Raw genomic sequence first — 26,035 nt, forward strand, 5'->3', positions numbered from 1 at the left:
CACCACAGTAAATCTTATAGATTGTAAGCCCTCGCGGGCAGGGTCCTCTTCCCCATGTACCAGTCTGCCATATGCCTTCATGTAATGTGTTTTGCTCTTGTAATGTTTTTGTTTGTTACCCCTGTTGCCTGTATAGAGCTCTGGAATTAAGTGTGCTTTATAAATAACATAATAATAATAATAATAATAATAATAATAATAATAATAATAATAATAATAATAATAAAAAGTAAAGCCAATCTGTATAGATCCTCATCAGCAGAGCAGTAGCAGATTATAATAGGTCTGTTTTGGGCAGTAGCCCCTGGCTACCCAAACAGACTTATACTTTCAGTGATGTATTGATACAGGGTGACCTGTCTATGGTGGGGGCAGGAGGACACAGGGTGATCGGTCTATGGTGGGGGCAGGAGAACAGGGTGACCAGTCCATGATGGGGCAGGAGGATACAGATTGAACAATCTGGGGTGGAGGCAGGAGGATACAGGGTGACCAGTCTGGGGGCAGAGGATTACAGGGTGACAAATCTATTATGGGGGCAGGAGGATATAAAGTGACCAGTCTAAGGTGGGGCAGAAGGATACAGTGTGACCAGTCTGCGGGGTGGTGTGGGATACAGGGTAACCAGTCTGGGGTGGGGGCCGGGGGACACAAGGTGACCAGTGAGGATAGGGACACAAGAAAGCAGTGTCATGGGAGAAGTGTATGTGAGTGTGTGTCGGTCTATGAGAAATGGAGGTATTTTGGTGTAATATGGAGTGCGAATTAATTTTGGGGTCCAGTGTCTGTATTTTGGGGACTGGATACGGTCTGTAATAATGTTCTAAATTGAATTGGGAGGGAGGGGGTACTACATTATTTTATACTTTAACCCCTCGATGACTCCCATCTCCTTGCGCCATAGAATAACACTACACTGGGGCTCAAGCTGAAGATGGATCAGGAAGCTTCACCTTTTTACCAATTCACAGGTACAGACAGCAGGGAGTGGAGACAATGGAGCCTCTTATAGGATATTTAGGCACTAAATTTAAAATGGAAGTAATTTATAAAATGAAAAATGAGCACAGGGCTGCCTGATAATCATGTTTTATAAAACTTTACTGGTACATGGTAGAAATTACATTAAGCCCTTAAGGACCCATGCTGTACGGGTACGTCATGGAATCCTGTCCATGCCGTACCCGTACATCATGGAGTCTGGCATGCTTTAACATGAGCTCAGGAGCTGAGCTCAATTCAAAGCATGTGGGGACTGGCTGCTATATGCCAGGTCCTCACTGTTAATAACGGTCCACCGCGATCGCGCTGCAGCCCGCCATTAACCTCTGCAGCTGTGCTCCTGTCACTGACCGATCGTTCTTTCTGACTGCCAGAGGTCTCTTACCTTCCTCCTGGCAGTCAGATCGGCGATCCATGTATAGAGTCTGCACAGGCAGGCTTTATGCAATGATCACAGATTACACTGATTAATACTATGCTATGGAATAGCCGTGATCAGTGTTAGAATAGTAATGTAAAAATGTTAAAGTCCCCCAATAAAAGTTTAAATGACCTCACTTTCCCATTTTATAAATAAAACACATATGAATAAATAAATAAATAAACATATTTTATACTGTAGCGTGCATAATTGTCCCATCTAATAAAATTAATCAATAGTGTTCCCGCACGGTGAACGGTGTAAACAAAAAGTGGTAAAAATAACTGCCAGGATTGATTATTCTTGTTAAATTTTATTTAAAATAAAATGAATAAAAATTGATCAATTATGTATCATCTACACAAATATGGCATTAATAAATACTAGAGATCATGGCTCAAAAAATGACACCCCATACACTCCCGTATGTGAAAAAATAGAAACGCTATAAGAGTCAAAAAAGGGCCATTGTAATCACAGCTATTTGCAAAAAAAAAGGTTTTGCTGGTAATAAAAATAGTAAAACATTAGAAAAGCTATATAAAATGCATATCACTGTATTCAGACTGACCAATAGAATAAACATAAAATGTCAGTAAAGTGCACTATATGGCACCCCTACCCCACAATTTGCAGAATTGTATTTCTTCCCAATTTCACCCCATAAATGATATTTTGGGGGTTCCATCATACATAGTATGGTACATCAAAAGGCGCCTTTACAAAGTACCCCTGTTCCTGAAAAAACAAGCCTTTACATGGTCCTTAAGGCCATTTTTGGCTCCATCCTTAAGGGGTTAACTATCCCATACTAAGAAAACCCCACTAGTGCTGGTAATGATACTGGTGCTGCAAAAGCAACCTTTAAAAGGGACAGTGAGCAAATATTCACTCAAGTATAGGAAGGCCATGGCTGTAAAGAATATGCAAAAGAAGAGTCGCGAAACACAGGACTAGCCAGATATCCCTTCGGGAAGAACCCAGCCAAGGGGTGGCTCCTGTAAAGAAACCACCATATTAAGTGGCCCTATAAGTCAATGTAATGACAGGGGAAAACCCAAGACCAGGTATCCATCCACATACAGCTGTTTCGGGTGTTGCCCCTCATCAGTGTGGAGCAAGATTCTGGCTAGGTTGGAGCAATGCCTAGTAGAGCCATAAGAGAAATAGATTGCTGATATTAGGGAGACCAGCCAAACTATAACACTGCCGGCTGCTAGTGAAAGCGCTCAATGCAGTAAAGTCCTAGATGCATTGCCCCCTGGGAAACATGAATATGCAAAATAAGAGCCCGTGGAGCCTCATCAAAGAGTCTCGAAACACAGGACTAGCAGGATACCGAAGGGAGTTTTGAGACTCTTCTTTTGCATATTCATGTTTCCCAGGGGGCAATACACCTAGGACTTCACTGCATTAAGCGCTTTTACTAACAGTTGGCAGTGTTGTTGTTTGGCTGGTCTCCCTGAGATCAGCGAGCTGTTTCTCTTATGGCTGTAAAGAGAAGTTGTGCAGAGCCATGCCAAAGCTGAGCTTTGGGCCTTTAGTTATGTCTTTGTATTAAAAGGTATCATTACTGCAAGACTTTTAGTGTGTTTCTCTTATTGAGAGCAATAAAAACGTCTCACACAGTGCCAACCTTTTTATTCCCCCCCCCTTTTTTAGCAGTATAAGTATGTACACGCTAGATGTGATATAGAAATAGACTATAGATATATATCTATATCTATATATGCTGTATGTATACTTTGAATTTTTTATTTTTTTTTTCATAAAAAAAAAGTAAATGTAAACTTACCTAATGTGTCACATGGTTCATTCTTCCAGGAACATATATCCAAACCAGTAAGTAGTATAGCATGATCATGCCGACTGCCATCTTTTCCCATAAGTCCAGACTGCCACTGGCAGAAGCTGCTTAGGCTATGGTCAGCATGATGATTTATTACAAGGCCAGGCTGAAAAAGAGGCAAATAATTTTAGATCCCTTTGATTTGTCTTCTTGTAACATAATATAGATTAACATGTTAGCATATAGATAATATATACTGTTAATATAAAGATAATGGCAAGCTGTAAATTCATCACACAACAAAATAAACAAAAATAGGAAAACAAACACCAGGATCTCTGAAGTCAATGGGAAAACATACAATGAACACAATGCATTTAATAACGGACATTTTTACCACGAACGTCAAAAAAAGAACATGATCATTATTTTCGGACGTCTTTTGCAAACTGCGGACGTTTTTTTATTAGTTGTTCACACACAGTTTTCCTTTTTTCACCGTTCTTTCTCCGTTTTTACTATTAAATTTTGTGGACTTTTTAATTAAGCCGCACCCAAAGGCCAATTAGTAACCCAAAATAGAATAATGTACCAGCAGCTAAATAACGCCTGTTATTTTTAACTCACATTTTAAACGGAGCTGAAAAAACATTGTGTGAACATAGCCATAGGCTGTTTTGTACCAAATGTTTTTTGTTTTCTTTAATTGTTTTTAAGGGTGCGTTCACACCTACAGGATCTGCAGCTGATTTTCTGCAGCAGATTTCAGTTAAATAACTGAACACAGCATCAAATCTGATGCTGTGTTCAGTTATTTAACTGAAATCTGCTGCAGAAAATCAGCTGCAGATCCTGTAGGTGTGAACGCACCATAAAGCTGTTTTCTTTAATTTATTTATTCCAAAATTTAAAACAAAAAGTGAACAGATAACAAAGTGTTACAATTCCAGCAGAACTATTTAGGGTTGTCCTGTTAGGAAAAGCAATGTCAAATACCCTATTGGGGCATTGTCAGTTAGTAGCTAGATCCCCCATTCAAGGCCTCCATTAATTAGATTTGAAATAACCATGCATTACACAGACAACTCAATGATACACTTATTTTTAAGGGACTCAATTAAGAAAGTAGGATTTTTGCAGCAGACAGTTGATCTAAATGTCTTTATGTTGAAAATAAACCTTAAAGAAATTGTATACAGTAGTAATGTAGCTTCTGGCTATTTGTAATGGTGATGGTCATACACCAGCCTTATTCTGCTGCAGTCTATTGGAAGAGGAACTCTCAGCTGGAGCAGGAATAGCTATGTTTTCATCTAAATGAGCATACCTTACATTTTTAACTGAGTGATTGTAGAGAAAATTGGATTAATTAAAGTTAACACAGGTGTCTGATCAAAAGATACTCTTCTTTAGCGTGCTGGAAGCCGGCCAAAGTTTATGTCATTAAGAAAAAACTTAAATTAAAAATAATTAAACTGTCAGTGAATGAACATGAAGACAGACATTAAGAAGTTAAAATAAAAACAAAGCTGTTTGACCAGACTGGCACTGCTCAGCTAAGGACAATTAATAAAAATAGAGATTTTACATCGGCCTACAAGTTTGGATGTATTTACTTGAAGCAATGACTCACCAGCACATTTTATTAATAGAACATTCAGGGTGACAACTGTCACCATTTCATGTTTATAATAATGTCATGACTGTACCTGTACCTTGGTACAGTCCTCAGCTTGTAAAGTATGAGTGAGAATGTGTGCTTATTCTGTGTTTTATTGCTCCTGTGTGAACACAGCTCTATCCTTCTGCTTTGCTAATTGATTTAACTGACACACCCGTCTCTGTTTCTGAGTTTCCTCCGGTCACTTTACGGTTAACTCTGCTGATTAACAACTGGGTTCTCCATTTACCTATGCTGTGTGTGCTTCTGTGTGTGTTTGTAGGATCACATCCTGGATCAGGTCCCTGACCTCCTATATGGTGTATGAGTGCCCTGAAATGTGTCATGCCAGCTTTTAGACAATGTTTCCTAGCGTGCTGGTATTCCTTGTTCATCTCTGTGTTATCCCGCGACTTTATCTTACCACAGCTTTCTGTACCTTACTTCCCTGGCTATCTGGCTTCCCTGTTCCAAGTACTAGAAACAAAATATAAGACAGCGCTCCATAGCGTAACTCAGACAGGGCTGAAGTGGTGAAAGTAAGCACATAGAACTCTCACCTGAGTAGGTTGTGCTGGTGTAAGGCACAGCTCTTACTGATAGCATGTGAATGAACCGCAGCCACTCCCGACTAATCCCCACAGGGATTAAAGACAGTCAGTATCCTCCTCCACTCCAAGGCGGGTAAAACAGGCGCATGTCCAAGAGGTAATAGTGATATAAAATATCATAAATTTTATTAAAAGAATTATGCCAGCGACACAAAACGCGTTTCGAGACGGGTCCGGTCTCTTTATCAGGAGTCTAATCATTAGACACTTGATAAAGAGACCGGACCGGTCTCGAAACGCGTTGTGTCGCTGGCATAATTCTTTTAATAAATTTTATGATATTTTATATCACTATTACCTCTTGGACCTGCGCCTGTTTTACCCGCCTTGGAGTGGAGGAGGATACTGACTATCTGGCTTCCCTGACCTTTTGGCTTTGTGGTTTGATTATTCTCTGGATTAGGTTCTGTACTTTTGCTGCTCGCTAGTTGTGACCTTGGCCTGTTGAACCATCTTCATAGTGTTTGTCTGTCTTGTCTGCATTTTGTCTACCACCTATCCTAACTTATGGACTGTTGCACAGTTGCCCACAGCTACCTAGGGCTAATTGTGGCAAGTAGGCAGGCATCAGTGCAGGGTCCACTGTCTGTATCCTTCTTATTCCTTCCCTAACTTGTCCGTACTACTGAGTCCTGACATATAATGAGTATAAATATATTAGAGTTAGATATAAGCAGTTTTTCCTGTAAGCATTATCAACAAAAACATCCATTAGATCCAGCTGCATCAATATATCCTTATGAAATAAATGCCTCATGTTGATGGCTCTTGCAATCACCAAAGCAAAATTGGCAACCAACATCATGAAGTGAGGCTGCAGATGTTTCCTTCACAATAAAACTTGCACTCATCTCCTGATGTGTGTAGTTCTGATAAATCAGGAAGAAAGATTGTTTGGCGAAAATTAGCAATATGTATAAGGTTTTTTTTACACATACATTTTTTCAACATTTTTAAACACTTGAATATGAGCACATAATGACTAGCAATAAAATGCTAGCAGTAAAAACATAGCAGTCAAATTACCAGAGTGAAGAGGCAGCAGAATAACAAGAACAGTATAGACAGGGAAAAAAAGGGAGGAGTAACTGAATGGCTCTCTAAATGAGATTCCCAGAAAATTATCCCAGGATTGACAGATTTCATAGAACCAGGGCAAGGTACTGATGAGGCTGGCAGTAAGACACTACATTGTTTCTCATATCCTTAATTCTACAGAGAAGATCAAGTAAAGAGGGGCGAGATTAACACCTTCAGCGGAGAAGCATTCTGGTATTGTACCTTTCCATCTTTGTTTAGTAAAAAAAAAAGATCTACAAGGGAATGTGACTATCCAGAACCTCTTTGATGGTGAATTGAGCAGCAGTATAATCTGGAAAGATCAATGAATAACCCCTAAAAATGTGGATGAGCATTCTTGGGGCAGCATGGCATTCGGAAAAGCAGCAGAGCGGTACCAGTTAGAGATGAGCGAACCGGGATCAGCATTTGATTAGCTGGGGCTGCTGAACTTGGATAAAGCTCTAAGGTTGTCTGGAAAACATGGATACAGCCAATGACTATATCCATGTTTTCCACTTAGCTTTAGGGCTTTATCCAACTTCAGCAACCACCGCTAATCAAATGCCGAAAGTTCGGGTTCAGATCGACTCGAGCATGTTCGAGGTTCGCTCATCTCTAGTACCAGTGCATTAGTACTTTGTAGCATTTTTTTTACCCAGAGACCCATATGAGCCCTTATTTTTTGCGCCACTAATTGTACTTTGCAATGACAGGCCTAATTTTTGCATAAAGTATGATGCGAAGCCAGAAAAAAAATTAAATGTGTGGGGAAATTGAAAAAAAAAAACTAATTTTTTTTTTTATTTGGGGAAGTTTTCTGTTTATTCAGTTCGCCCTAGGGAAAAACTGAGTTGTTATACATGTTTTATCCTTTGGTCTATGGGGCTGTGTGAGGTGTCATTTTTTGCGCCATGGTCTCTACTTTCTATCGGCACCTTGTTTGCGTTTATGCGACTTTTTGATCACATTTATTAAAATTTTTCTGGATTTGATGCAACCAAAAATGCGCAATTTTGCACTTTGTATTTTTTTGGAGCTTACGACTGTTACCATGCAAGATTAGGAATTAAATAAATTCGGGCGATTACGCATGCAGCGATGCCAAATATGTTTATTTATTTTTTTTTTTTTTACATAACATGGGGAAGAGGATTTTTTATTAATAAAAAATTTTTTTTTACACACTTACTAGAAGTCCCCCTGGGGGATTTCTAGTATCAGTGCTCTAATCTTTCATTGAGATCTATGCAGTATAGATATACTGCATAGATCAATGACATCTATGTTCTATTGCTCTCGGCTTCTGCAGCTGAGAGCAATAGATTGCCAAGCCAAGATCAGTGCCATTGCGGTGCAGACCCCCGGCCGCAGCAGATGTAGGGATCGCTGCTCCGCAACGTCGCAGAGGGAGCGATCCCCCCAGTAGATCACCACGGATGGGCGAAACAAGCTTTTTAAGGCTAAGGCAGGCACGGCTAATTGCCGCGATCCCAGGTTGCAGATAGCACCCAGGATCGTGGCGACTCACAGCGGGGTTGCCGCATGGCCCTTCTCTAAATGCCCCTAGTGACGCAAGGGCGTATGTTTACGCCCTTGGTCGTTTAGGGGTTAAAGGACACTCCCTGAAGAAAAAAGACTGACAAAGTAACAGCAAAACAAGTCTCTAATTTGCAAGTGGGAAAAGAAAAGCTAAACTTCTCATGCAGAAAGCTAAAGACAGGGACCTCTCTAATAACTACGTTAACCAGATCTTAAAATTAAAACAGGCTAACGGAAAACCAAGTGTGAGGTAGAAAGGAAGTCTGTTGTAAAAAGAAAAAAAGGCAAGACATTTGTTAAAGAGACTCTGTCAGTAGGTTTATGTTGCTGTATCTAGATCTAGAGGGGAGTATAAATTAATGAAAGAGAAGCTGAACAGAATGATGTATCTGATTGAGAGATATCCTCAATCCTGCTACGAGTATGTATTCTCATAGAAAATAAGTGGCAATGTATCCGCAGGGTATTTCGCTGCAAATTTGCAGCGTGAAATCCGCTGCGGATCCGGTAGGTGTGAAGCAACCCTTAATGTAAAGAATTCCAACCTTACCTGTTCATCTTCCAGTAGAATCAGACCAACAATGACAATATTAATGTTTCCTCCTATTGTTCCATCTTTGAACAAAGCAGACACCTAAAGCAAGGAATTTGGAACATGGCATTACAGGCAGGAGTGCAAAGTGTAATAAAATTTAAGAGGAAAGACTCGATTCAATCCATATTTTTGCTGTATTGCATAGTGTGCTAGATTATACATTTCAGTATTGTCACAAAATAATTAAGATGTTAACATATCAAAGGTTGCCATATCTTGACATATCATTGGCTCACTGAATGGGTTTACCACAAATACATTTTCTGGTATCCTAATCTATCCTAATATGTGCTTTGTATACCTTTAATGTAGCCTAGAAATGTTGCATCAGAAGCTAATCCAGACGGCATGGTCAGCTCTGTTTTGTTTCCTTAATTATATGGGCACCCAAACAATAAAATGAGCCCAACACATCAGCATCAGGTAAAATATTTTTTTATTGGATAGGGTGCATACCTACAAGCACTGTAACACCTACAGGTACTAACATATTTGCGCTGCCAAGTCCCCTTAGTCCTGTGTCAATTCCAGCAATATCATGTTATGATTACATTAAATTATTGAACATTTGGGTTTGTTTGAACCCAAATGCCTGCCATTTGACTTCTGGTGGCTGGAGAAGTGGGATGCAGCACATGGGCTGCCAGGAAAACATAGATACAGCCTATGGCTATGTTCCCATTATGGAAATGTGCTGTCCTATTTTAGGGGAAAGGCAACCGTCTATTAATAATGATGACCACTAATAATGATCATAATCATTATTTGTGGACGTCAATATTAACAGACAGCTGCCTTTTCCGCTATGATCCCATAGAGGGAACATAGCCTGTGACTGTATTTATGTTTTCCAGGATTCCCGAGGGCTGCATCAAACTTCTCTAACCACTGGGAGTCATACGTGGAGCGTTCGAGTCTTCGGTAAGTTTGCTCATCACTACTAAACAGCTGAAGCACATATGTCCTGATATATAGATGTTTTTTTTTTTTTCTTGGATCCTAAATTTTAACCAATTTGCAAGTTATATTCAGTTTTTTTATACTGTACAATAAGCCACAATTAGGATATGTTCACACATAGTAAAAATAATAACAGATACGTCTGTATTGTCAATGTAAGGGCCCGTTCACAGGCAAAACAGGCAAAAATTCCAAGCGAAACCCCCGCCGTGGACTCTGCTTGGAATCCCATCTGTCTCAGTGTCTCAATGTAATGGGTTGCGCGCCTCTACTCTCCGCTCAAAGAATTGAGGTGTCAATTCTTAGAGCGGAGGGCAGAGGCGCACAACATAACTGAGACAGATAGGATTTTCACCTCTTTTACTCTGTGTGAATGGGCCCTTATAATGTGCTCAGTGGAGATCTATAGGGAATTAACCGTCAGTGTACACGTAGTAAGAATTTGCTCTTTATTTACATTCAACATTTTTTTTTACCTGTTCATGCATTGTTTTAATATCACTCAAAATTTTTGCCATAATATTGGTAATATTCTACTGTGTGCGAACATAGCTTAAGTTTAAATATTTACTGCTTCTCGTGTATTCTAGAAGCCACGTTTGATGTCCACTAAATAAACTCAATTGCCCTATGTATGTTATAAAGTCCTCTATGTCAGTTTACAATTAGGTCCCTTATATACCGTACTGCCCCCTTTTGTATTAAATTGTACATATAAAGCTTTGTTATTTGTTTAACTTTTTCCTTTATGCACAATAAGGCTGATGCGGGTGCCTTGTTACAATGTGCAGGTGACAGGAAATGTTACGTATGTGTGTATTTTTATTTTGTGATGTCGTTTTTTAGTCTATTATCGCTACCTGTTTATAAGGGCAACCATTTTATCTCAGTTGCAGCATTAAGACGCCTATGGTATTGTATAGTAGGCACATATTGGTTTATATGAGAAATAGAGAGTTGTTGTCTTGCTGTATGTCATGTCCAATAGATACAGTGCATGGAGCGGGAGAAGCTGGGCTGGACTATTTCCAGTGGTTGGTCCTGGGTTTTCTTCCCTTACATAACTTATGACTAATATGACTGCTTCCATTTTACAAAGAACAAACTGAGGCGTCATATCAACTCAACAAAACAGGTAGTGCCAGCCACTGTAATTGGTTTACAATGTCCTGATTTTTTTTTCTCAATATAGTTAAGATTTATGCAGCCCATATAAATTAAGTCCTGTCAGTCAAATGCTCATAATTCCATCAACTAATTCTTTTGAATTCCCCTTAAAAAGGTACTCTGGAGATCAACTGGTGTCAGTAAGTTATACAAATTTGTAAATGACTTCTATTTAATAATCTCCAGTCTTCCAGTACTTATCAACTGCTGTATATCCTGCAGGAAGCAGTGTATTCTTTCCAGCCTGACACTGTGCTCCAGTCTGTACAAGAATTGTACAGAGAGGAAGATGTTATCTATGGTGAGTTGCTGCTGCTCTGGACAGTTCCTGTCACAGGCAGAGGTGGCAGCAGAGAGCACGGTTTCAGACTGGAAAGAGTACCCCACTTCCTGCAGGACATACAGCAGCCGATGTGGAAGAATTAACATTTTTTAAATAGCAGTAATTTACAAACCTATGTAACTTTCTGACACCAATTTATTTGAAAACTGTTTTTATATGTGAACTTGGATCAACCAAATAAAAAAGAACTAGTTACATCCACTTATCTACATGTACAGTAACTTGGAAGGGATTTTAGTATTTTTCCATCAGAAATTTGTTATGGCAAAGTGCAACAGGAAGACAGGGAAAAATGATTTACCCAAAAGGCGCCTCATCTGAAAGAATTGCATTCGTACCATATTAAGTATAGTCAAAGCGTAGGTGGTGATGTTTTCATGACCATGATTTTGCATCATTTTCTTGTCAACGACAACTAGAGTTTCCACATTTAATGGTTTGTTCCTCTGTGGCTTTATTAGCGACCGCTTGACTCTTCTTTGGTATTTGTATTCATCGGGTAAAATGTAAATGTCATCTTTGGGAGGCTTAGGCATAACTATGTACAACAGAAATACAGAAGATTATTATACAGAAACTTTATGTATTTGCTCAATTTAACTCCTGGCACATATACAACCATAAAAACATTGCCACCCAAAATATAACTCTGCCACATTATTGCCTACAGAAATACTAGTGTATGTGGCAGGGGCCACCTGGGTATTTATATGTGTTATTTGTTATAAACAATTAGTTGTAATAAGTATAATGCTGAGAATATAAGTAATAAGTATAATGTTAAGAATCACTGTACGTACCATTAGTTTAAAAGACAGTATTTAGCATTATTTTTATAGACAACTGAATTGTAACATTTTAGGCGGCATAAGAGTTATTATTTATGCAGTATAATGGGGACCTGGCAACATAGCTGCGGTAGTACTTTTATATTGTAGTGCAGTGTTTGGGGACGTGGAAGTATAACAGGCACAGAATTTGGATCAACAAAAGAACAACATACAGTATATGGGGCAGCATGGACAGTATTGGGGGTAGAAACAGGATAGGAATCTTAAATGAGGGGATGCAGGATGGGGGATTTATCTTCCTTTAGATGTCAGGGATGTGCTGGAAAAAAAGAAGCCACCAACGATGTCTGTGTGGTAATCTCAGCAGAGGAACTCGGGATAAGGTCTAATCCAGTTGAAGTAGAAATGGGAAAGCATACAACAATAAGAAAAGACATCACTGTGAGTAATTGAATTTAAAGGCTATAGACATCTTTGAAAAAATACTTTGTACTTATTATTATAATTGGTGCTTGCATTTGCTTCTACAGGATCTGCCTACCTAATATTTTTTTCACATTTTTCAATATACTATTAGTTCCTATTAAACCAAAGCCTGAAACTCGACTGCTCCAATAAATACATCTGGCACTATCCTGTTCCCAGTCCTGCCTGCTCTTTTGCCGCTCATTCCCGGTCCGCTGGCACCTTCCCGCATTCTCCCTTCTCCTGGCTTCTGCTGCTTCTAACTGTTGCTGCAATGTCATCCCTGTCTACTAGGGTGTGCATGTGGCCACTTGCCAAGGATTTAAAGGGCCTAATCACCTATTTCTGCTGCCACCAATCCTGTTCCACCTGCACCTATTTAAATCAACTCTTCCTGTTCTTACTCTTCTGGTCATTGTTGTATTCTCATATTCCTGCTGATTTGGACTCTCTAACCTGCATAAAAAGCCACCAGCCCGATCTTATGCTTTATTTACTACACTGCTTGTTTCATCTCCGGTACCACACTGTTTCTCTCAACTTGCTGACCATGCTAATTTAGCCCTGTTCTCTGGTGTCTTGCATTGGCACTGTCTGCTTCTTGGGTCCACATCCTGGGCACTAGAGGGCATGAGGGCATGGATCCATGCACCGTACTGAAGTTGAGTTTCCCTAAGGTTGGGCAGAGAATCCTCTTTGAATACGTGGAAGCATGTAGATCACAGTTGGGTAAACTCACTACACTTAACATAGTAAAATTATGTGACAGAGTGTGGTCAAATATTAGGAAAATATTGGTAATTAATTAAAGTACTATATTTACGCCAATTTGAAATATTTACAATCTCACCTTGTTTAATAAAACAGGAAATAATACAGTATGGATTTGCAAAGGGATAAATAAAATCACACAATTTTGCATATATGTGTGTGAGAGAGATTCTATTATTTGCAAAGTACTAAAAGTAAAGATATCTTTAGGGTACGGCACCTTGAGATACTAAATGCACTAAATATAATAAAAGGGAGAAATGAGGCACATTTATAAAATTATTAAAGGAAAATTAGAGGGGAAAGCACAACAGGCCAAAAGTTATATTTGGAAAAAAAGAGGAGGTAGAATGGGACAATGTTGTATCCAGCTGGAAGAAAACCTCCATTAATAAAACTCATCAAATAAACCAATTAAGGTTAATTGATAGGTAACACTATTGCCCAAATATTCTATATAAGATGGGATGATGCCAACATGACAGATGCCCAAAGTGTGGAAAACTAGGGACATATAACACACACACACACACACACACACACACACGGTATGGTGCTGTATTAAGGTTCAAAGATTCTAGAGGAGTGAGGTGGATTGTATATGGGCAAGGTTGGGGTTAATAGTGCCGTATAATGCATTATATATGATGCTGGGATGCTCCCTTTAAATAAGGACAGAGAAAAAACTCATCCTGAAATAATTTGCAGCGAGGTTAATGATTTCACAAAACTGGATTAAATCCATACCTCCAACTATGGAGCACTGGTTGAATGCACAAAGATACAGAATTTTGAGAGGGCTTATTTTAACTGTAGGAAAAAAGGAGTAAAACTATTTCAATCCCTTTGGGGGAGCTTGGTTAACTGCAGGGGTGTCAGAAGCTTTATCTTTATTTCTCTCTCTTCCTCCCCCACGCTAAGGGTTTAGGGTAAACTAGGGAAATATGATTAATAGGATAAATATGTTGTATTTATGGAAATGATTTATTTTGTTTTAATAAAAAAAATTGTAATAAACTATAAACAAGGGTACACATTAAGTAAGGAAGCGGCCTGAAGAACAATATTAAAGTGACATTTAGACCACATGAAGAACAGCATAAAAAAAATCAGTTTTTTTTAAAAACTTGTTTCATCACATAAAAGGGAATAAAAAGTGATCACAATGTCACCTGTGCCCGAGAAAGGCACCAATGAAAACTTTAACTTCTCACAATAATGGCGTTCTTTACATCCTTGTCACCCTCTACTGCTGCCATTTAACGTAAAATTATGTATGAAGAAAACTTTTTAAAAAATTTAATGATATGTACTATAACTTTATTTACTGTACCCGTACGCCCAGGGCCGCCTCCATGTGTTCAGAGCGGGGCCGTACGGGGGCTTCTGGTATAAGTGTAAAAGAAAAAAAAAGTGTTATTATCAATAAAAAGCCCCCTCCCCTAATAAAAGTCAGAATCACCCCCTGTTATAAATAAAAAGAAATAAATAAATAAACATGTTTGCTATCGCCGCGTGCGTAATTGCCCAAACTTTTAATTAATCACATTCCTGATCTCACATGGTAAATGGCATAAGCGCAAAAAAATCCCAAAGTGCAAAATCGCGCATTTTTGGTTGCATCAAATCCAGAAAAATTGTAATAAAAAGCCATCAAAAAGTCGCATATGTGCAAAAAAAGTACATATAGAAAAAACACATCATGGCGCAAAAAGTGACACCTCACACAGCCCCATAGACCAAAGGATAAAAGCGCTATAAGCCTGGGAATGGAGCGATTTTAAGGAACATATATTTGTTAACAATGGTTTGAATTTTTTACAGGCCATCAGATAAAATGCAAGTTATACATGTTACATATCATTGTAATTATAACGACTTGAGGAACATATATAACAAGTCAGTTTTACCCCAGGGCGAACGGCGTAAAAACGAAAAACCCCCAAATAAAAGAAATGCATTTCTTTTTTCAATTTCACCACACATTAAATTTTTTCCTGGTTTCGCAGTGTACTTTATGAAAAAATTCAGCCTGTCATTGCAAAGTACAATTAGTGGCGCAAAAAATAAGGGCTCATGTGTGTTTCTAGGTGAAAAAAAAATGCAACTGCTATGGCCTTTTAACCCCTTCACGTCAGTAACATGTATATATACGTTCCTATTGCACATACCCCCCGTGGCGGTCTTGGCATTTCTGGGGCCCCAAGCGAAGTTATGTCTGCCTCCCCCCTCGACACGCGTTCCAAAACAATAGACAGCTGTGTGTTGCCCCCAGTAGTATATACCCCTTGTGCACTACCGCCAGTAACATATACTCCTTGTGTGCTGCCCCCAATAGTATATACCCCTTGTGTCCTGCCCCCAGAAGTGTATACCCCTTGTTTGCTTCCCCAAGTAGTATATAGACTCCTGTGTGTTCCCCCAGTTATATATAGTCCCCCGTGTGCTTGCCCAGAAGTATATAGACCTCCTGTGTGCTGCCCCAGTTGTATATAGACTCCCTGTGTGCTGCCCTCAGTTGTATATACCCCCTGTGTGCTCCCCCACAAGTATATAGGCCCCCTGTGTGCTCCCTCAGGGGTATTTAGCCCCCCTGTGTGCTCCCCCACTTGGATATAGACCTCCTGTGTGCTCCCCCATTTGGATATAGACCCCTGTGTGCTCCTCCAGTAGTATATAAACCCCCTGTGTGGTTTCCTCAGTAGTATATAGACCCCCTGTGTGCCCCACCAGTATTATATAGACCCCTTGTGTGCTGCCCCAATAGTATACAGACCCCTGTGTGCTCCCCCAGTTATATATAGACCACCTGTGTGCCTCACAAGTAGTATATAGACCCCCTATATGTTCCCCCAGTAGTATATAGACCCCCTGTGTGCCCCCACCAGTAGTATATAGACCCATGTGTGCTCCCCCAATAGTAAATGGCCCCCCTGTGTGCTCCCCCACTTGTATATAGACCTGTGTGCTCTCCAAGTTGTATATAGACCCCATTCTGCAGCCCCAAGGAGTATATAGACCCCCTGTGTGCTGCCCCCAGTAGTATATAGACCCCTCTGTGAAGCCCCAGTAGTCAGTAGCCCCCCTGTGTGCTCCCCCTGTTATATAGCCCCCCTGTGTGCTCCCCACATTTATAGAGACCCCCGATGTGCGCTCCCCCAGTTAAACAGACCCCTGTCTGCTCCCCCTCTCATATAGTATATTACACAATAAAACAAACACTTATACTCACCCGGGTCCGGGCGTCTCCTCTTCTCTTCACTCTTGTGGCCGCAGGAAGGGTTTTCCCTGCGATCACAAGAGGCCGCACTCCCCTTGTCCTGGCGCCGATGCTCCAGTGATGTAACTGGAGCGACGGCACCACAAGGACAAAGCTGCCACTTGTGACCGCAGGGAAAACCCTTCCTGCGGCCACAAGAGTGACTGACAGGAAGGGGGCCAATGTCTCCCGCCCTGTCAGTGCTGCTGCATATAACTATGAGCGCTCATTACAAGTGCTCATAGTTACAGTTCAGATGGCAGCAGCGAGCGGGGCAGCAGCCCTGTCCAGCGGTCTTGAGCACAAGAGCGAGGCGTGGGGGCCCCCCTGGACATTGGGGGCCCCAAGCGATCGCTTGGGGTGCTTGGTGACAAAGACTGCCACGGCATACCCCGTGCAGTAGGAATGTATATATACGTTCCTGCTCTGACGAGGTTTTATGATGAGAACGGGATCGCTGCAGAGATAGCGATCCCACTCTCATCTGACTGCAGCACAGGAGGTAATGAGAATCAGCTGCGATCCCGCAGCCGACCCTCATTAACCCCTAAGTGACCGCCAATACGGCGGTCACTAATGGGATGGTGCCGCCGCTGTATTTTATCTCCCCCCACCGTGAATCCACAGTGGGGGAGATGAAATAAGTAAAATAAGACCCCAGATCAGCCCCCCTAGTGCCCCAGTCACTAACCCCCCCTCCCCGCGGCTGCCATCAGATCCAAGATGCCGCCATAACCGCCGTCATCACTGTGAACAGACCTAAGTCTGTTCACAGTGATCAAAAAGAAAAAATGAATGAAAGCCCCATGCTCTCCGCCACCGGAGGTAGCGGAGAGCATGGGGCAGTGATCAAGGACCCCCCTGTGGGGTCCCGGTACAAGCGATCAGCGGTATATACTATATACCGCTGATCGCTTGTGCCATGTGCCGCCGGCACTTTTTATCCCCTGTCATCATAAATGATTGGTGACAGGGGATAAAAAGTGATAATGTTCCCCCCCCAAGTCACCCCCCCCTACCCCATATACTGATCTGATCCTGGGAGGTCCTTCCTCCTCGGCGTCCTGGCTGGTTATGAAGTGCGCATGCGCTCCACAACCAGCCAACTCTGAAAATTTTAAGTGACAGAGACCAATTTGGTCTCTGTCACTGAACTATGATTACTGTGATAGAAAATATCACAGTAATCATAGTAATATAGTGAAAATGAATGTGCAAAGTACAAAAAGTGACAAACATACATAAAAATAAAACACACACTTTTTATTATAGTAATAATTGCAGTTTACTCCCAAATTACCCCTAACCCCCCCAGATAATCCGTAACCACTGCAGGTTGACCGCAACCACCGCACGTTGACCGTAACCACCGCACGTTGACCGTAACCACCGCACATTGACCGTAACCACCGCACGTTGCCTCTAACCACCTCACGTTGCCTCTAACCACCGCACGTTGCCAGTGACCCCCTCCAGATTGCCTGTAACCACCCCAAATTACATGTACCCACCCCAGATTACCTATAAGCAGTTCAGTTTATCCGTAACAATCCTAGATTGTCTGTAACCCCCCCAGGTTGCCCGTAACCACCGCAGGTTGCGCATAACCTTCCCAGCTTGCCTGTAATCATGCCAGATTACATGTAACCCCCCAGATTGCACGCAACCACCACAGGTTGCCTCTGACCACCGCACATCGCCTCTGACCACAGCACCTTGCCTCTGACCACCGCACGTCGCCTCTGACCACCGCACGTTGCCTCTGACCACAGCACCTTGCCACTGACAACCGCACCTTGCCTCTAACCACCCCAAATTGCCAATGACCCCCTTCAGATTGCCTCTAACCACTCCAGATTACAGGTACCCACCGCAGATTACCTATAAGGACTTCAGTTTATCCGTAACCACCCCAGATTGTCCGTAACCACCCCAGATTGTCCGTAACCACCCCAGATTGTCCATAACCACCCCAGATTGTCTGTAACCACAGCAGGTTGTCCGTATCCACCCCACGTTGCCCGCAACCACCCCATGTTTCCCATAACCACAGCAGGTTGCCTGTAACCACCCGAGATTGTCTGTAACCACAGCAGGTTGTCCGTATCCACCCCACGTTGCCCGTAACCAGCCCAGGTTGCCTCTAACCACCCCAGGTTGCCTGTAACTAACCCAAGTTTCTTGTAACCACCCCAGGTTGTCCGTAACCACCCCAGATTGTCCGTAACCACCCCACGTTGCCCGTAACCACCCCATGTTTCCCGTAACCATCCCAGGTTGCCTGTAACCACCCTAGACTGTCTGTAACCACAGCAGGTTGTCCGTATCCACCCCACGTTGCCCATAACCATCCCAGGTTGCCTCTAAACACCCCAGGTTGCCTGTAACTAACCCAAGTTTCTTGTAACCACCCCAGGTTGCCTGTAACTAACCCAAGTTTCTTGTAACCACCCCAGGTTGCCTCTTACCACCCCAGGTTGCCTCTAACCACCCCAGGTTGCCTGTAACTCCCCAGGTTGCCATAACCACAGCAGGTTGCCTGTGACCACCCTATGTTGACCGTAACCACCTCCAGATTACCCGTAACCACCCCAGACTGTCCGTAACCACCTCCAGATTACCTGTAACCACCCCAGACTGTCTGTAGCCACCCCACATTATCTGTAATCTCATTTTTTTTATTTTATTTTAGTAACTGCACTATTCTAATAACTATTACTAGCTGCGGTTTTGCTTCACAAATTGGCGCTCCTTCCCTTCTAAGCCCCGCTGTGTGCCCATACAGTGGTTTATGCCCACATGTGGGGTACCGTTCTACTCAGGAGAACCTGCGTTACAGATTTTGCGGTACATTTTTTCTCCTGTTCCTTGTGAAATTTTTAAATTTCAAACTAAACCAACATATTTTTGGAAAAAATCGAGTTTTTTATTATTACTGGCCAATTTTGAATACTTTCCTCTAATACCTGTGGGGTCAAAATGCTCATCCTACCCCAAGATGAATTCTTTGAGGGGTGAAATTTCCAAAATGGGGTGACTTTTGTGGGGGTTCTATTCTGTAGACACTACAGGGGCACTGCAAACGCACCCAGCGCTCAGAAACTTCTTCAGAAAAATCTGCACAGAAAATGCTAATTGGAGCTCCTTCCCTTCTGAGCCCGGCTGTGTGCCCATACAGTGATTTATGGCCACATATGGGGTACCGTTCTACACAGGAGAACCTGCATTACATATATTGGGGTGAGTTTTCTCCCCTGTTCCCCGTGAAATTGCTAAATTTAAAACTAAAGGAACATATTATTGGAAAAATTTGAGTTTTTCATTTTTACTGTCTACTTTTGAATACTTTCCTCTAATACCTGTGGGGTCAAAATGCTCACCACACCCCAAAATGAATTCCTAGAGGGGTGCACTTTCCAAAATGGGGTGACTTATGGCGAGATTTTACTCCGCTGGCACTACAGGGGCACTGCAAACGCACCTGGCGCTCAGAAATTTCTTCAGCAAAATCTGCATTGAAAAAGCTAATGTTAGGACTCGGGCCATATGTTCGGCTTGGCGTCCAATTCAGCCATAATTCTTTTTATGTTTTTTCACATACTCTGCTCTGCTGTTTTGTGTTGTAGCAGAGGCCAGGGTTTCACTCCCCTGGCTGGTCAGCATAGGTGTTTTGAGTGTTCACTGATTGTTAACTGACAGCTGACTTACCAGTTAGCTGTCTGTATCTAGACAGGACTTGGAGCCTCAGCCCCAATCAAGTCTGGGGCTGGGACTCCAGGCTCCATAAGTATCAGCCCTGTGGTCTCATTTCTTGCCTGCGATGGAACCTGGTTCCTCCTGTGTATCTTGACCTAGCATTACTCTGTACTTCTGATACCTGACCTTTTGGCTTGGACCTCGACTATTCTTTGGATCACGATTTTGTACCTATACTGACCGGCTGTTACTGACTCGGACCTCTGACTTTCCCTTGCTTGTTTGTTAGTCTTGTCTCTGTTTTTCATGTATTCACTTTGCCAGGTTAGGGAACGCCGCCCAGTTGTCCGTAGCTACTTAGGGCTGTTGTGGCAAGAAAGAAGGGCCAGCTGGGGTGGGTTCCAGTACTAGGGCTGCACTCTTCTTGTTTTCCCAGACCCCCTACCTGACAGCTAATTGGCACTCCTTTCCTTCTGAGCCCCACTGTGTGCAAAATGCAGTGGTTTATGCCCACATATGAGGTACCTTTTTACTTAGGAGAACCTGTGTTACAAATTTTGGGGTACTTTTTTTCTCTTGTTCCTCGTGAAATTGAGAAATTTCAAAGTAAACGAACATATTATTGAAAAAATTCGAGTTTATCATTTTTACTGTCTAATTTTGAATACTTTCCTCTAACACCTGTGGGGTCAAAATGCTCATCCTACCCCAAGATGAATTCTTTGAGGGGTGTACTTTCCAAAATGGGGTGACTTATGTTTTTTTTTCTCTCTGCTGACACTACAGGGGCTCTGCAAACGCACCTGGCGCTCGGAAACTTCTTCAGCAAAATCTGCAATGGAAAAGCTAATTGGCGCTCCTTCCCTTCTGAGCCCCGCTGTGTGCCCATACAGTGGTTTACGCCCACATATGGGGTACCGTAGTACTCAAGAGAACCTGCGTTACAAATTTTGGGGTGCTTTTTCTCTCATGTTACTTTTGAAAATGAAAACTTTAATCTAAACGTATATATTATTGGAAAATTTTAATTTTTCAATTTTTTTACGGCCTAATGGTGAATACTTTTCTCCAGCCCCTGTAGGGTTAAAATGTTCATTATACCCCTAGATTAATTCTTTAAGGTGGGTAGTTTCCAAAATGGGGTCACTTATGGGGGTTTCCAGTATACAAACCTTCTAAATCAACTTAAAAAAAGAACTGGTCCCTAAAAAATCAGTTTTGGAAACTTTCACGAAAATGTGGTAATTTGCTGATAAATTTCTAAGTCCTGTAACACCCTACAAAAGTAAAATATATTTATGAAATGAAGCCAGTATAAAGAGAACATATCGGTAATGACACTTAGTAACTAATTTATGTGATACTTTCTTTTTTTAGATTAAAGCATCACTGAGCTATAAGCGCATAAAGTGAGATTTTGAAAAATGAGATTGGTCTTTTAGGTGCAAATAGGCTTGGTCTTGAAGGGGTTAAGCACAAGGAGGGAAAAACTAAAACGCAAAATTTTTTATTGGCCTGCTCCTCGAAGGGTTAAGCAATGTATTAAAAAAAGTGTTACTCCTACTGGAGTACAACTTTGATTTCTGTTAAACAACTAAAGGGTTAATAAACTTCCTAACTTAAGAAGAATAAAAAAAAAAGAAAGCAACAACATACAATTTAGTTTGTAAGGGGCTTATGGCTGCAGTACAGGACATTAGACATTTCCCATGTCAAGCATGTAACGGTCACTAAAGTCCTCTCTTTCCTGTTATTCTGGAAGCGCAGGTTAAAGAGCACTCTTCTATACACACTTTCTAAAGGGTATGATTCAAAAGCGGACGGTAGTTGTCAGTTCCAAATACAAGACTGCCAACTCTCTTCTGTTTACTTAATGTATTCATTCTATAGTTGCATTCTTTTTACAGTATTACACATTTTATGTTTTATTCCAGTGGAAAACTTTTTGTTTGAATTAATAATAAGCCTCCTGGATTTAAAAAGAGGCATCAGAGCAGGTGTAGATTTTTGCCATTATTTAAACCTGCTATCAGGCCATGCCTCCTTCCCGCCTTGCTGCACCCCCTGTTCGTCCATCAGGTGAGCCAGGCGTACATCAGAGACAAGACACCGATTTTTGTGCAAACTGGATGGTTTGCACAAAAATCTGCACGTTTTCCCTGGCATACGCCACCCCCCTAATATAACGAAATACTTAATTGTTCCCTATACTCTTTGGCAGCAGTTATGCCTTTCTACTGTGGTTGCGATTTTTATATCGAGTGCCTGGATGGACATCTACGAAGGTGGACATCAGCAGACCTTGATTTATATACAGAGTGCAGACTAGAGTTATATTCGAGTATGTATGACCACAAAAGGTGAGTGTGTATTTATGTATTGTACATGTATTGTACATTGTGCTCTGATGAAACTGATCTGCACATGTGGCACCATTTTGTTCTGTTTTTTTTCTGATTGTATATACAATCTTTTTGTCTAAATTAGAAATGATTCAGGTGTCACAACTATTATTTGTTCCTGTATATGTATGGAATCCACATAAGATTTCATTCACATCATGTTTTAAGATTCCGTCACTGGTATACCTTGACATTCTGACATTTATGGTGTCGTACCCACTGCACAGCATGGACAAAACCTACAAGTATGTGTTTGTAAAACAAAATGAAGTAGTCCTTTTTAGGCTGTTTTTGATTAAATTTCATTTTATTAAAGTCTATGACCATGCCATGGCTGCTCCACTGTATACATCAAAAAAACATTATCATATATAATAATCATTAAAAAACTGTATATATATATATATATATATATATATATATATATATATATATATACATATATATTTGATATCACCAAGTCCATAAAAAAACCTGAACTATAGACCTATATCAAAATGTATCTAACATGAAATGTGAGAATGGTGGTATTTAGCCAGCCTTCTCCCTTCCCCACCCAAACAGAAAAAGATGAATAAAGATGTACCTAAAAGTTATATCAATAAAAACTATTTTTTTTTTTTTGCAATAACAAGCCCCCACTGAGTTCAGCCAAGATTAAACTGATCCTTTCTTGAAATGCGATGACACAGCTTTTATATAAACCCCAAAAAGTTTAAAAAGTAAAACTCTGTAAAGTAAAACGATGATGAAAGAATAAAAAGTTGTAACTCTTAGAATGTGAAAAAGGAAAAGATTACAAAAATGAATCAACAAGGCCCAAATTGGGCCTTATTGTCAAGTCAAAAATTATTTTAAATGATAGTAACACCTTAAGGTAAAGATCTGAAATGACTTCCTTAAAGTAAACAAATATAAAATATAATAGAAAAATATCTCCTTACATACATTTCTTGCGTCTTCCACAGTAGTGCTGTTTGTTATTTCCTCCATGCCTGTGTACGATGTGATGGGGATCTCGATGAGATGGTTTTGCATGGGCATGGTAACGCCAGTTGTGATTTTCCAGTTCTTCCTGTCTCTCAACTAGAGATACCATATTTTCATTGTAAGTTTGTTTGTCAGCTGATCGCTTGTATAGAACATGGGGCTGGTGGCCATCTGAAGTGGAGTAATTGTATTTGAGTGCAATACGTTCAGGCAGTGGTTTCAAGAAATAATCAGCTTCTTGTGTCCTTATTAGGCCTGACTAGAAACAGGAAACATATTTATCACAAACATAATAACAAGAGCAATTATTATTATTATTATTATTATAAAAATCAGTATAAGGTTTAATAAGCAATGGTAAATATACAATCATTTTTTTTGTTAAAATCCATTTATAACTTGGTATTATTAGATCATTGAGGTTTCCAATTTTATAGTGTTTCTCCAGGTATAAACGACAAATCCTCTACTGCAGTGTGTCCTAACAACTTTATAGTGGTATTCCCACCTCAGCTTATCTCCTATCCATAGGATAGGGGATTACAAGCTGATTACTGGGGGTCTGATTGCTGGGACCACCATCGACTCCAAGGACAAGGACATATCTGCCCCACAATTAGTGCTCACTGCATCTTTGTGGCCACCTTGTCCTGGACTCTGTTCATTCTCTATGGGTCTTTAAATGTTTACCACTCGGTGGCCCCATAAAAGCTCAATGAAGGACAGGCCATGGTGGTTGAACAGGTGTGGTGAGAGCTCCTTTCATTTTTTGCAATACAATACATTTCCCATCATGCCTAGACAGCCAAAAGTCAAAGCTTTAGCTGTCCGGGCTGCATGATGGGAATTGTGGTTTTGCAACAGCTGGAGGGCCGCAGTTATGAGACACATGCCCAATCCTTCAAATAGGGGATAACATGCTGAGAAAGAAATACCCCTTTAACTTTCTACCATTGAATTCTAAGAGCCCCAGTACAGAAACCTGTGCTGCACCCTCTTGCAACTGACTATACAACTCTAGTAGCAAACATGACCCTGTGCCCTGTCTCCATAACATCCATATTGATCAGGAGAAAAAAGTGCTTTGTGTCAGACATCTTACTGAATACAGATTCCAAAGAGACAGAGGACGGGACTCTGAGCACCAGAACTTGGTATATATATATCTAGCAAGTTATTTTTTCCCAAACCTGTATATAGAATGTATCATATACAATTGCGATGTATTTAATCAAGAATTAGGCAATTCTTAGAGAAAACATCATGCATACTGTGAGTAAGTTGAAGCTTGGGCACCATTGGATCTTCCAACAGGACAATGCATGCCCAAGCATGCTTTTAAAGTCCATCAATCCAATTTAAACCCCATGGAAAGTCTTTGATGGAATTTAAAGAAGGTGGTTGCAGCATGAAAACCCAAGAATATTAGTGAACTGGAGGCCTTTTTTTTTTTTTTTTTTTATAAAGAATTAACGAAGAGTGCTGCTAGGTGCTGCTGTCTGGCTATGTATCATGTAGCACAAATGTCCTCTAATAATTTACTAAAAAAATCTTGTCATGAAGGGTAATTAATTCTGAAACTGCAGTAGCCATTAAAAGTGATATTTTGTGTTGAATTTAGAAAAACTACCCCCGAGGATGACGGGGGTGGAAACAGTGAACGGCCATGCATATATTATATGCATGACTGCTCCCTAAAAAAAAGGAGCAGGAAAGTCAGCAATAGACTAATGTCTTTGCTCTCCTATAAGCATATTTTGTTGCGCACTATGCTAATAGCTTACCACACCACTGAATATGTGAGCAGAAGCAGGGATTCCATACTGGACCTGCTCCTGTACTGGAAACCGCTACTGTCATCTGTGTCTTATAAGGGCGAAGGCACAGCTGGTAGCAGGCACAGAGCAGTGAGCGATCATCTCTCTGATCCGTCTTTTACTCCTTGACCACAGGCTGCACCCGGCTTACTGGGGCAAATGTCGGGGCCCACCTATCCACTTCAAGCTATGCTTGTATCTCTAACTATGAGCACTCGTAAGAAGCACTCACAGCAACACTAGGGGGCGTGGCCGGCAGCAGTAGCCCTTTGCCCTATGTCAACCTTAAAAGTCCCACTATTGGCCGTCCAGCTATTGGCCTCTGGGCAGCTACCCCTGTCTACTGTGGAGAGCAGAGGAGAGGGCTCAGGGCTCTGACGCCGCTGCACTGAAGGAGAGAACTTCTAGTTAAGTCAGTCGTGTGTTGCACTGCCTGCACCGGAGGCTCTGAATAGCTGTTGTTCAGAGAGAGGAGTACTTTATTTTTTCTTACACAGCAGGGGCCCATACTAGTCCTAAGAGTGGGGGCGTATACAATATGGTGAATGCTGGGGGTGGAATACTATATGGGGGATTCTGTAGAGATGGGGGGCTATACTATATGGAATATGCTATAGAGGGGGCTATACCTAAAATCTTTGACCTATAGATGCTGCAGAGAAAAGTCATGGCAAAAAGTCTTTATGGTGTCCTAA

The 26,035-nt window shown here is 41.1% G+C and overlaps 1 protein-coding gene across 4 annotated transcripts in view; it reads right to left on the reverse strand.

The window, feature by feature from the left end:
* The window catches only part of ADAMTS16 (ADAM metallopeptidase with thrombospondin type 1 motif 16), a 137,802-nt gene that overhangs the window by 84,654 nt on the left and 27,113 nt on the right, over positions 1 to 26,035 (reverse strand). For 3 of the 4 annotated variants that reach the window (XM_069958205.1, XM_069958204.1, XM_069958206.1), the window contains exons 4-7: positions 23,482 to 23,782; positions 11,488 to 11,687; positions 8,635 to 8,718; positions 3,219 to 3,378 (exon numbers count right to left, since the gene is read on the reverse strand). In XM_069958205.1, coding sequence (XP_069814306.1) covers positions 3,219 to 3,378; positions 8,635 to 8,718; positions 11,488 to 11,687; positions 23,482 to 23,782 — 745 coding nt within the window. The remainder of the gene's footprint in view (positions 1 to 3,218; positions 3,379 to 8,634; positions 8,719 to 11,487; positions 11,688 to 23,481; positions 23,783 to 26,035) is intronic. The other variant, XM_069958207.1, reaches the window with a different exon arrangement.

This window comes from Dendropsophus ebraccatus, chromosome 2 (assembly GCF_027789765.1).
Source record: "Dendropsophus ebraccatus isolate aDenEbr1 chromosome 2, aDenEbr1.pat, whole genome shotgun sequence".
Classification (NCBI taxonomy): Eukaryota; Metazoa; Chordata; class Amphibia; order Anura; family Hylidae; genus Dendropsophus; species Dendropsophus ebraccatus.